The sequence below is a fragment of the Lycium barbarum genome, chromosome 12, assembly GCF_019175385.1.
Source record: "Lycium barbarum isolate Lr01 chromosome 12, ASM1917538v2, whole genome shotgun sequence".
Classification (NCBI taxonomy): domain Eukaryota; kingdom Viridiplantae; phylum Streptophyta; class Magnoliopsida; order Solanales; family Solanaceae; genus Lycium; species Lycium barbarum.
In genome coordinates, this window is record NC_083348.1 from 91,869,904 (window position 1) to 91,882,855 (window position 12,952).

General features: G+C 30.4%; 1 protein-coding gene across 1 annotated transcript; it reads right to left on the bottom strand.

Annotated features, from left to right (window-relative positions):
• Positions 1-457: 457 nt before the first annotated feature.
• Positions 458-5,305, bottom strand: LOC132621675 (cytochrome P450 84A1-like). Its single transcript, XM_060336016.1, has 3 exons — positions 4,866-5,305; positions 3,983-4,633; positions 458-1,457 (listed from the first exon to the last, which is right to left on the bottom strand). The coding sequence occupies exons 1-3, from the start codon at positions 5,166-5,168 to the stop codon at positions 834-836; spliced, it is 1,578 nt and encodes a 525-aa protein (XP_060191999.1). The 5' UTR covers positions 5,169-5,305; the 3' UTR covers positions 458-833.
• Positions 5,306-12,952: the final 7,647 nt, after the last annotated feature.

Consider the following 12,952-nt stretch of genomic DNA (forward strand, 5'->3'; position numbering starts at 1 on the left):
CTTATAGATGCCGTCAAGCAACAACTAAGTTTTTTGAATTTGTTTCGTATATCAAGTTTTCAGAGTCAATTAATGAACAAAAATATCGGGTACGAGCTTTAGGAATGAAGTCGGGTGTTACCCCCAAAGTGACCTTTAAACCTTGACTTAAATTTTCATTAGTAACCTCAAGATTAATAGTGTAGTGGTAACCGTGGAAATTTCCCATATAATAAGTACGAATCATATAATAAGTGCGAATTCATTCTCACAAGTGTGATAGAAAGAGAAATTTCTATTAGAACTTTAAAATTAAATTTCAGAGTTTTCTTATTCATCTCAATTGAAACGGCGAACTAGTAATTAATCATCTTTTGCTTGTTTTGTCTATGCACGTACGTATTTACATTGTTCAATTCAACTAGTTACTAATTCAGACAAAATGAACAATACCAATAAGGTAAATAGTCACAATAAGTAAATCAACAAGGATCAAGAAGTCTTTATTGGATTTTGATTATTATCTTTCAAAGTAGAAATAACAAACACGAGGCGACATTTACAAAAAAATGTCGTAACAAAAGAAATCAAAGGCAAACAGATATTGTCCCATATACACAACTACCATTCAATTCCTCCCTCTTTCCCTTTCAAGCAATATTTTCGTCCTTTTGCTTTGGCGCCTCTTCATTACGTATACACATCTATGTTACATTTAATGGAAAAATACAAAATAAAGGTAAAAATATCCAAACAATCCAATAATATACTCCTCACCAAGGCCCTTCCTTTTTTGTGCCCATGAATTTGTGTATATCAATCCGTATACAGGTGGAAAATACCCCATATTTCCTTCAATAAAGTGGACATAATAAACGTGGACTAGGCACAGCCACTAATCGATTAGCCCTTGGAGCAGTGAGTCCAAAAATATCATCCATGTTAAGCTCACTTGGTTTCATCCCATCAGGTAATTCCCAAGTAAAGCAATGAAGAAGATGGGCCACAGCCATATCCAATGCATAAAGCCCAAGTTGCATACCGGGGCAAGACCTCCGGCCCGACCCAAATGGTAAAAACTCAAAGTTACCTCCTTTAAAATCAGGCATACCTTCTTTGAGAAACCTAGATGGTTTATAAGTTTCAGGATCTTCCCATGAATGTTTGTCACGATTAATGGCAAATGTGTTGACTATAACATGTGACTTTGCCGGAATATAATAGCCGGACATGGTGGATTCCTCCGCGGTTTCATGGAGGAGGAGAGGGATTGGAGGGTGGAGACGTAGAGTTTCTTTTAGACAACATTTTAAGTAGGTTAATTTTTCAATGTCGGATTCTTCGACCTTCCTGTCGAGTCCAACAACGTTAACTAGTTCTTGTTGCACCTTTTTAAGGTCCTCAGGACTTCTCATAAGCTCTGCCATAGCCCATTCAATTGCAGAAGCCACTGTTTCTGTCCCTCCAAACATTACATCCTGCAATTTGTTTGACAGTCACGTATCATTTTAAGTTATATATACTGCCAGTATATAATAAGTTTGATACAATCAGGTTACTAAAAGATATTACTACAAGTAAACTAAAAGGTACAGTAGCATTTATTACCTTTAAAAAAAAAAAAAACCAACCTATTATAACAAGATAATTTTTTATATTTTTATGTTATCAGGTATAAAAGTTAAATAGATGCGCGGTTGGCGGGGGTTAGGTAGAAGTAAGATAAACTACAACTTTTACATCGTTTTCAGGGAAAGCGCTTCGCAGCCAACCACGCGAAAATGAAGCCAATTTTCAAAGGGATAATCAATGGCACCAGATTTTCTAGATGGACTTTTATTGACCATTTTTGAAATTTTATTCATAAAAATATACTCCCTCCGTTCACGTTGACATGTTCACGATAGATTTTACACACCCCTTATGAAATAATAAATAAAATAAATATTTTACCATGATATTCATATTAGTTAGTGTACATTCTTAAGATTTGAAAATATGAGTAATTAATGCTAAGGATAAAACATTAAATATAAATTGTTTTTCTATTGTTATTTGAAAATTGACAAGTACTCCCTCAGTTCACTTTTATTTGTCCATTATGAATTTTGCACACTCCTCAAGAAATACTCCCTCCGAATCAAAAAAAAGAGTCTACTTAGCCATTTGCACACTCCTTAAGAAAATAGTAACTTCTAGACAAAAATAGGTAATTTGACTAAACTATCCCTAATTAAATAGGCATTGAGTTTTATCATATAACACTTGGGGCAAATATGGAAAAACAAGGTTAATTATTTCTTGATTTGCTAAGTGAACTCTTTTTTTTTATCGAAGAAAAAAAGGCTAAGTAGACTCTTTTTTTTATCCGGAGGGAGTAATAAATAAAGTGCATAATTTATCATGATACTCATATTAATTGATGCTTATTTTTAATGCATTTGAAAAATGATTTGAAATGAGTAATTAATACAATGGAAAAATAGGAAAAAAATGTATTCTCTTGATATGCTAAAAGTGACAAGTAAAAATAAAAATGTATTTTTAGAATAATGAATAAGTAAAAGTGAATAGGAGGAGTAAAAGTGAATATTCATTTTTGGAATAGCGGATAAGTAAAAGTGATCGAAGGGAGTACTCGGAGTTGAGGGGCCTGAATGAATCGATTATTACGTCACTAATACTAAAGCAAGTTTCGACACATTAACTATTTTCATTGGCTTCATAGTTTGGTGTTTTCTTATCATGATCAGTTAGTAATTTAGTTTTAGAATAACTTTTCCACATAAAATATTCGGGTTATTGTATTTCTATTTTACTTTTTTGGTTACCTACTCCATCTTCTACTTTTCCACTAGGCAAATTATATCTATGCTTTATCTTGGATAGCATCGAAGCTTAAATCAAGTCTTGGAGCCTCCGAGTTACCCTTACTACAGAGTGGTAAATGGTAGGTTAATCAAAAGACAGACTTGAAAAAAATATCCTTACTGCACGCTAATTCCTTTGCATTTAATTCTAGAAAATTATTAGAATATAGCCGGGACATTAAGAATCATATGACTAGACAAAGTCGTAATAATATTTGGTGTTATTATATTGAGATATTCAAAAGATGAATGATTAGACGCTAGTAAGTTAGAGGAATTATATGGATCCTTCTAGAACCAAGCTCTATCGAAAAATACCTGGAAGAATAATTTAGCAGCATAGAGTGCTAGTTTACATTGGAAAGGGAGATTTTTTCGGATTGAAGTACTACTAAGTTTCAATAGAAAATTTTAAAACTATTCGGTTATCAATTTTCAAATTTTCCTTTTCTCTTAATATTAATTTTGTGATGATGGAGAGACTTTAACGCATCTTGCTATTCTAAAAACCAATCTATTTTCTGCCGTCAGACATAAAGGCAAATTAAATGGTTACCAAAACCTGCATCTTACAAGATAGATTAAAGCGCTAAAAATATACTTTGAACATATATTCACGAAAAACATTTGTGTTATCTAAGATTTAATAATTCTTGATGGTTATATATGAGCTGCCAGAGACAGCCGTGTAATTGCTAGCTTTACCCCACCGCTATATAGGAAACTCTATATTTGGACAAGATCAGCTTCTAGATCAACTTTTTTGTTGTTTCGTTTATATGATATATTTTTCTTTTTAGCACTTTGTAAATTTAAAAACAACTAACTATATACTTCTTATTATATCCTTAATGAGAAGCTTTTATAACCACATAAATGTAATGATACTTTAAATATAATGACACATTTAAGGCTATAAGTTTTAAAAAATTTATAATAACATAAATTATTGCATGTTTTAGACCACATGTTTACAAAAAATTCATTTTATTTAACCTTGTATATCGATTCAAATTATGTCACATAAATTGAAACGGAGGCAATAACGAGTACGTGACAACCACACAAAAAAAAAAGATGACAAAACATATATGTATGGAAAAGATTAGGGAACTTTGTTTTATCCAACTTACCATGATGATAGCTTTGATATTATCCCTATTAATCCTGATAGCATTCTGCAAATTATCTTCCGACTCATTTACTTTTGCTTCCTCACCGTAAAACGCTAAAAGCTCGTCCACCATATCAGTTTCTCGATCACCATCCTCGTTAGTACCATTAACATTAGCCTTCTTTCTCTCAATATGGTCATCAATAATTGAATCGATGAACCCATCAAGCTCGGCACGTGCTTTAGCAAGTCTAACATTTAGACCTTGCTGGCCAACCCACCCTAGCCATGGTATGAAATCAGAAATATTAAACGCGCCAAATAGCTTAGAAAATTCTTGCAAAATTTTAATGAACTCGTCTTTTCCTTCTACCGAACAAGTTCCGAAAGCAGCTCGGTAGATAATGTTACTAGTGAGACCGAAAACAAGTTCCCCTAAGTTGACGGATGTGCCCGTGTTGGTTGTCACAATCCTGACCATTGAATCCACTTCGTCACGAACTGAGTCCCATGACTCAGCTCGTCTGCGACTGAAGAGTTTCATGACACATAATTTTCTCATCTGGCGCCAGAAGGGTCCATAGTCAGCAAAAGCCATGTCCGCACGGTCGTATGTTAGGTAACTGATTGCTACGGTCGCTGGACGGTTCGAATATATGTTGTCTTGTACCTGTTGAAACATAATATAATCAAGTAGTGAGTTCAATTGAACATCTTTTTACACTATTAGGTTAGCTAAAAAAATAAGTATAAATGACTCTGCTTTGTAAGTTAAACTAGTAGCCAACATGGTACTTATATTACACTGATTGTGTATTAATTGTTTATACTGTTAGTATATAGAAGTTAATAAATTAATAATTTAAGTTTTTATATGTGAAGATCAGACACTTCAACTGTACCTGTAGTACTTGCCGAGCTTCTTCTTTGCCAGAGACTACAATTTTGTGGACATAACCCATTTTAAGGTGAAAAATGCCGCCATATTTTTGGGCTAATTTGGCAAGTCCACGGTGAGTTAACTGGTCCATCATCATCATATTACCAATGAGAGGCCACCCTCTTGGGCCTGGAGGATAACGTTTCCGGCGAGACGTGGAGAAAATGAATAAGAAGAGAGGGATAACGAAGAAGAAGAGTAGCATGGGCTTAGCTTGCATAGCTTCAAGAATTGAAGTGATATTTTTTTGCACCATCTCTTTCATTGTTCTAAATCTTGCTCTTTTTCTCTGTTTTAGATATCTAATTTGCTTTGTTTTTGAATGGAGATTTTGGGAGACGGGGGAGTATGTGGGAGATAGGGACTAGTTGCAATTTCCTCAAGATGGTTATCCTTTTATTGGTGGATATGATGGGGTCTTTATATACAGATTTATCTGATATTACTATTTCCTGTCGGTACCAAGTTGGATGCATATACTGTTATAAAAATAAAATTATTAAGACTTTCACTTGGTATGTTGATAGCATTTTTTTTTTTCACGGTATCAAGTTATTTTCAAATAAGATTTAAGTTATACACACAAATTATTAATGTTTTCCATAGAAATTTACCTATAATTATCTTATGAATGATCTGATTATGTAATATTTTAGACTACCAGTACATAGAATTTAAACACTTCAAGACATAATTATTGTAACTATATAGTAAGTAAAAATTAGTAAACTGAAATTGTACTGATAGCGCAAATGTTTATTTTCATTATCAGTGAATGTATATGAGTTACATCCAAACTTTTATGAGTATAATTTCTATACACTAAGTTGTACAAAAGAACGTCTACATCATCGATCGGATTAAGTAAACTAACTACATGTAATCATCTTTAATAAATGGGATTAATAACATGAAATTAAAACAATAAATCTCAGATTAAAATGCACTGATATTATAAAAATAATTAAAAGTATCAAATCCTATTTTTATACGCTTATACAACACTGCTAGCTTGCCAAATGCATTCTAGACTACGGAAACGGAGCCACACATATAGACTATAGTATCCCGAAAGCCTACGCAAGATACTGAAATATGTTAACTAAAATATTACAATAGATTAATTATGTTATTATGTTAAGCTCTACATCAGCTATATGTATAATTTTCTTAGATTTAGAATAGTCAAAGAAATATTAATGAAGCTCTAGTTAAATACTAATTTCAAAAAGGAAATAAGGTTCTTTTTTTTGTTGGAGAAGAAACTATTACTGCAATTACTTAATAAATACTCTCTCCGGTTCTTAATAAGTGTTCGCTTAGCCTTTTTATTTTAGTCCAAAATAAGTGTTCTCTTAGCCTTTTTATTTTGGTCCAAAATAATTAAGTCCGCTTACATAATCAAGAAGAAATTAATTTTATTTGTTAAAATTCGCCTTATTAAGTTCTAAGTGATCAGACCTCAATCTATCAAGTTAATAGTATATGCAAATTAATTTTAATTAAGGGTAGCTTAGTCAAAATACTTTTTTTTTAATAATTAATATTTTTTTAAAGAGTGTGTGAAAGGCTAAATTGACACTTATTTTGAACCGGAGGGAGTTCATCTAAACATGAATATGATGTTAGTGATTAGTGAAGGCGTAAGGTTGCTAAACCAGACAACATAAATTTTGTGAAGGCATTTTATAAATCCCGTGCTTGTTGAGAATATTTTCTACTATCTAATAAGAGGGAGTTAGCAGGCAGCAGATCAGCATGGCTGCTTGAGATTTGAAGGGCAATTCAGTCATTTTAGTTACAAGGGAATAACTTGATTGGCTTAAAAGAAATTTTACTGTAGCTATTTCCTAAGTTTTTGAGTGTCTTTACCGAATTACCCTTTGGTTATGTCAGCATGCATCACTCTCAAGCAGCAGCCTTTTGAACCACTTCTCTTTTACTTTTCTTTGTCCTAGCCACGTGGCTTCTTAACCCTACAGTGGTTATCTTGAAAAAAGTAGTGCCTTAATTGAATTTCTGTTTGATTATTATAATATGAGTAAAAATCATTTACACTCCCAATTTTATTTTAAAAATTAAATTCTTCCCTTAATTTTGAATAATAGTCATTCTTTCTTTTTTATTCTAATTGACTTTTTTTAAATTCTTATTTTACCCTTACATTATCAACTTTTGTCTTCTTCTTTTCTTACTTTTTAAAATCAAGATTTTTTTTTATCTATGTAACAAATTTCCTATAAAAAAATAAATTATTATCTTCTAGGTGAAAAAAAAGTGGGAAATATTAATTGATTATATAATTTAATAATGCTTTATAATGAAATAAATTAGCAGAATAAAAATAATAAATATTATTAATAACAATCAAAACTCTAATATCTATTTATACAACTGAAAATAGCATGTAATAATAACTTTATAAATATATTTTAATGCAACTAATACAAAATAAAATAAAAAATACAATAGAGACAAATTCTTAAAAATTGTTTATTTATATTATAAACGAATTTTGGTGCTCGCCTTATGGTTCTCTGTCCCCTCCGAGTCGCACGGCGTTTTAACCGAAAGTTTTAAATTATAGTTTAAGAAATATTCCATTAATTACAACCAAAACTTGTTTATTTTTATGGACAATAGAGAATAAGAGAGACGTTAAATTTAATTATACATAGACATGCTTGTACATACATATATTTAATGCATGTGTAGAAATAATTTATAAATATTACCACTATATTTTGGTAATAAAATTTCCAGTTACAAAAAAAAAAAAAAAAAAAAAAAAAGAGATAACAATTATAAAAAATAGCATTAGATTTCGTGAAAAATTCATAAAAGTATTATTCCACTTAATATGTTAATGAACTTAAATAAATTTATAAATACCTAAGTTAAAAAAGAATATTACATATAATATAAAAATGAATTATATAAATGGAGGATTGAAAATAACAAGGACGAAATAGATATTGCATGGGATAAAGTGAGAAGAATGACTATTGTTCAAAGTTGAGGGGGGGGGGGGGGGGTGAGTTTGAGTTTTAAAGCAAAGTTGGGGATCATTTTCACCCCATCATTTTTTACTAAACATAAAGTTTAAGAAAGAAAAATAATTGAAACTTCTTGTTTAAAACATGTCATACACATTTGTGTGGCTATAAATCATCTCATTAAAAATATAATGAGAATATTCAAGTTAAAATTGTTTATGCATATCAAAAGGAAAATTATTTTTGGGGCAGAAAAACATTTCTTGTCTTGAAACAAAAGTACTTTGAGTTCATCAATATTTTGTTTATATTTTCCAAAATTTTGTTCAATTTATCATTGAGCGATTTATTTCGAGTTTGAAATTTATATGGGAAAACTACATATATATATATATATATATATATATATATATATATATATATATATATATATATATATGTTAAGGAGAAATATTTACGAAATGTGACGATAGTTTTCCTTATTTACAAAACATAACGATATTTTACGAAACATGACGGATTTTCATATATTTTTCGTTTTTATTTTATTTTCGATTTTTTTTATATATATATATATATATATATTTTTTTTGGCTCAAAGGCTTAAAAAATTACCTCAAATTTTTATGTATGAAAGCTATATGAAAAATGTATGAAATGTGTATGTGTGAGCGAAATTTTTAATATAATTTTTATACACAAAATTGTGAGCGAAAACTTTATACACATTTCATACCATTCTCAGAAATGTATTAATTTTCCAGAAACCTAATATGAACTTTATATACGAAAAATGTGAATGAAATTCTAAGTATACTAAAAATGCGAATGAAAGTCTAAGTCTTAAGCGAAATATACACATTTTATACCATTCTCATGCATAAAATTTTGAGCGTAATGTTTAAGCCTTGATCGAGATATACACATTTCATACGTTCTTCATACCTAAAATTTGAGCGAACTTTTTAAGCCTTGAGTAAGATATACACATTTCATACAGAAAAATTTGAGTGATTATTTTAAGTCTTGAATGTTGTATCAAAGTTGTATACAATGTTGTTGTAGTTGTATTAATTTTACAGAAACATAACATGAACTTTATACACGAAAATGTGAGCGAAATTTTAAGACTTGAGCGAGATACAAATTTCATACTGTTTTCATACACACAATTTTGAGCGGATTTTTTAAGCCTTGAACAAGATATACAAATTTCATACATTTTTCATACCGTTTTCATACACTAAATTTTGAGCGAACTTTTTAAGCCTTGAGCGAGATATACACATTTCATACAACTTTCATACATAAATTTTGAGCGAAAAAAATATTTTAAATTTTTTTTTTTAAAAAATAAATAAAAAATAAAAAAAATTTTAAAAAATAAAAAAAAATTTAAAATGAAAAAAATAATTTTTTATTTTTATTTTTTTAAAAGCATGTTTTGTATAAGGTTTGTAATATTATGTTTTGTAAATATAAAACTATCGTCACGTTTCGTAAATATTTTTCGTTAAGATGTATATATACGTAGTTGTCCCTATATACAGTGGCGGACCCAGAATTTTGAGTTCGGGGGGTGCTGGATCCAGATATTTTGAGTTCGGGGGTGCTCTATTAACTATTTATATATGTTTCCTTTATATTTTCTATATAGCTATACACTCCGTGACTGAATTTAATGGGTGCCGGAGCACCCAAAAATTGTACATGAGTCCGCCACTGCCTATATATATATATATGGTGTTCTAATGTATAACTCCTAACACACTAGTTGTATATCGGTAATTTTCTCCCTTTCACTATACAAAATTACAAGAAACATTATACAAAATTACCAGAAACCTTACAAGTTACAACTAGTATGTTATTATACATTAGAATCTTACACATAAATACAACTAGTGTGCTATAAATTATAATAAAACATTCTCTTTCCTTTTTAAAGAATCATCGCAGCTCTGCACGTGTTAAATGATGATTAGGGATTTAAAGCCATTTGTAAAGAGAGAGAAAATAGGTAAGGTTTGTAATATTATGTTTTGTAAATATAAAACTATCGTCACGTTTCGTAAATATTTTTTGTTAAGATGTATATATACGTAGTTGTTCCTATATATATATATATATATATATATGGTGTCCTAATGTATAACTCCTAACACACTAGTTGTATATCGGTAATTTTCTCCCTTTCACTATACAAAATTACAAGAAACATTATACAAAATTACCAGAAACCTTACAAGTTACAACTAGTATGTTATTATACATTAGAATCTTACACATAAATACAACTAGCGTGTTATAAATTATAATAAAACATTCTCTTTCCTTTTTAAAGAATCATCGCAGCTCTGCACGTTTTAAATGATGATTAGGGATTTAAAGCCATTTGTAAAGAGAGAGAAAATAGGTAAGGGACTTTGATGTAAAACTTGAATAATAATAAACCTTCGTGTCTTTTGTTATGTCGACGCTAGAACCACCGGAATAGCATCACCTCACCATTACAAGCTTTTAAGTTGATAACTCTTTTATATCTAATATTTTTTGTTGTTTTACCGTTTACGGAATTTCTTTATTTCTTGTAGTTTTCACCGACGTTTGATGAGTTTGATTAATTTGAATTCACATTGGGAAGTCTCATTTTGAGAATTAATAAAGTGCTTCTTGTTAAAGGCGATACCATTTCCATAGCCTTACCCACAACGGCAGAGCCACATGTATCCGAGGAATGTCATCCGACACCTCTTTGTTAGAAAATTACACTGTATAAATTCGTAAAAAGAATTTTTATGTATGTATACTATTTGTTGAATCCGCTTGATTTCTTAACTTATTTACCTTTTCATATATTGATACCCATTTTTAAAATTCTAATTCTACCGCTGTTTATCAAGACCTTTAATCGAGAATACGGAGGTAATTATAACCCACTGCAACCTTTCAAGGTGGCATTCGTTTATTCCCATCTTGATTCACTATTCTTAGTATAACCAAGAGTATTAGGACGGGTTTTTCCAGATTCATTGCCATCACTTATTGCATTTTTCTCTGATGTGGATTTATTCTAAAATTACTAGATTTTTTCCTTTGCTGCTAATTCTCATTTCCTTTTCGGGTAAAGTGTTATTACTAGAAATCTTTTCAAGTCCAGTGGCAGAAAATGACATGCACTTTGCACAGTAATGCCTTTTTTTTTTTTTTAAATTTAAAAGTTCCATGTATTAAGCAAATTAACCGAAGTACCTATGCACAAGATAATTCGACAAAAATACTATACTACTCCATTATTTTCCATCGAAGCGAATATGTTTACTGTGTAAAAATTAGTTTCCAGAATGCGAAAGTGATAATTAAGTTTGGTAAAGGGAAAAAGATGGGAAATTTGGAGAACCACACGTCTCTTCTGGAAACTGTAGATAAATTGTCTGCCAACTTAAGTAAGCTTACAAAGAAAAATGAAGTGATTGGTTGCGATCTTTATCAATCAGTGGCTCTAATTACCATCAGTTTGACTTGTTTTGTATATAACTCAAAGTCGATCTTTAGGCTTCTAAGTTATAGGTAAATTAATTACCGCCACATTAAGTAAGATTACAGGAAAACAAGCATTAAGTGGTTGGAGGTCAAGCTTGAATCACATGGGATCTACAGACTATGACTCACAACCTACCTTTTACATGACATTAACAATATGTAGCACATAATTAATAAAAATAAAAAATAAAAAAACATCTGAAGGCATAGAAGACAGCAAATTCAATGAGGACTTGATATGCGAACTGATGAGAAATGGGCCTTTCCTGGTGAAACAAGAATTGGGTGCCCTGATCTTTGATACCATGATAAGAAATGGACTTAAATCTAACTCAACCCTAATCTAGCTAATGAATTCTTTGATCATCTCTTCTAAATTAATTAATTGTTATAGATGACATACTTTTATTTACTTAATTGCATCTTTTACACACGTGCGGACCTTATCATTTTTATGGGTCAAATACTCGTAAATCTTTTTGATAAAAGGTCGATTAGCCGTGAGAAACTCAGGATCTATGGTAGCCATGCATAATGCCATGTGGTTGAAATGCATAATTTTTTATAAACTTAAACTATCAGAGATAACACGCTAATTAAGTTTTACTTATTTATGTATATCTTCAATATTAGAGTATGCCGTGGTAAAACGATAGGTCTTTGAATGAATTGAAGAAGTTGGTTGAACTGAGTGTAAATATAAAACATGTAAGTTGGTTGAACTGAGTGTAATTATAAAACATGTATACAACTTGAGGTAGCAATATCGTTCACCTAACCTTTCATCAGTTTCTTTGTTGTGTTGTTAAAAAAAAATAGGCTGTAGCACGAAAAAGGTTTATCTTTTGGTAGCAGCCGATCGAATAAGCAATGGAACATGACAGGTGTCGAGTTATATTATGACTTTTTCGGGATAAAGATGGGTAAAAAGATCTAGACAGTTTTTCCTCCTTATAATAACTACACCAGTCTCATATTTTGACAACGTTTTATCTTCAGTTTTCAATTAACATGATTAGTAAAAAGAAAGAAGGTAACAAATTATATGCCTTATTTAATCGGAGAACTAATAAGATCGAGAACCAAATGTTTCATGTGAGTATCTATGTTATGCAACATACAGCAACATATTCCTTTAATTTTCGGAGAAGTATTTAGCGTTTTCTGAACCACGGTTTACATAAACAACAGCATCAAAAAAAGCAGACTAATAATTTAAAGAATTTAAGTTCCATATACATTGAAAGGTCTAAAAATATACTTATACAGACTACAGTCATATCATTTATAAAATTACATATAAATATCAATGCACAATTGATTAATCAGTAATTTGAAGAAAATAATGACTAATTAACCTGCCATCACATTTATTACACTCAATATGAACGGAGGAAAATGAAGTTCCATTCTTTTCGTCTATTGTTTTTGGTTTTCACACAACAATAATTTTTTTTTAATTTTTTTTTTTCTCATTTGGTGTCTAGTATTCAATTGGAGCCTGACTAAA

Coding starts and splice junctions, on each gene's coding strand:
- LOC132621675 (XM_060336016.1), bottom strand. CDS start 5,168: ATGAAAGAGATGGTGCAAAAAAATATCACTTCAATTCTTGAAGCTATG. Junction 4,634..4,865: donor AAGCTCGGCAAGTACTACAG/GTACAGTTGAAG, acceptor ATGTTTCAACAG/GTACAAGACAACATATATTC. Junction 1,458..3,982: donor ATATCAAAGCTATCATCATG/GTAAGTTGGATA, acceptor AACAAATTGCAG/GATGTAATGTTTGGAGGGAC.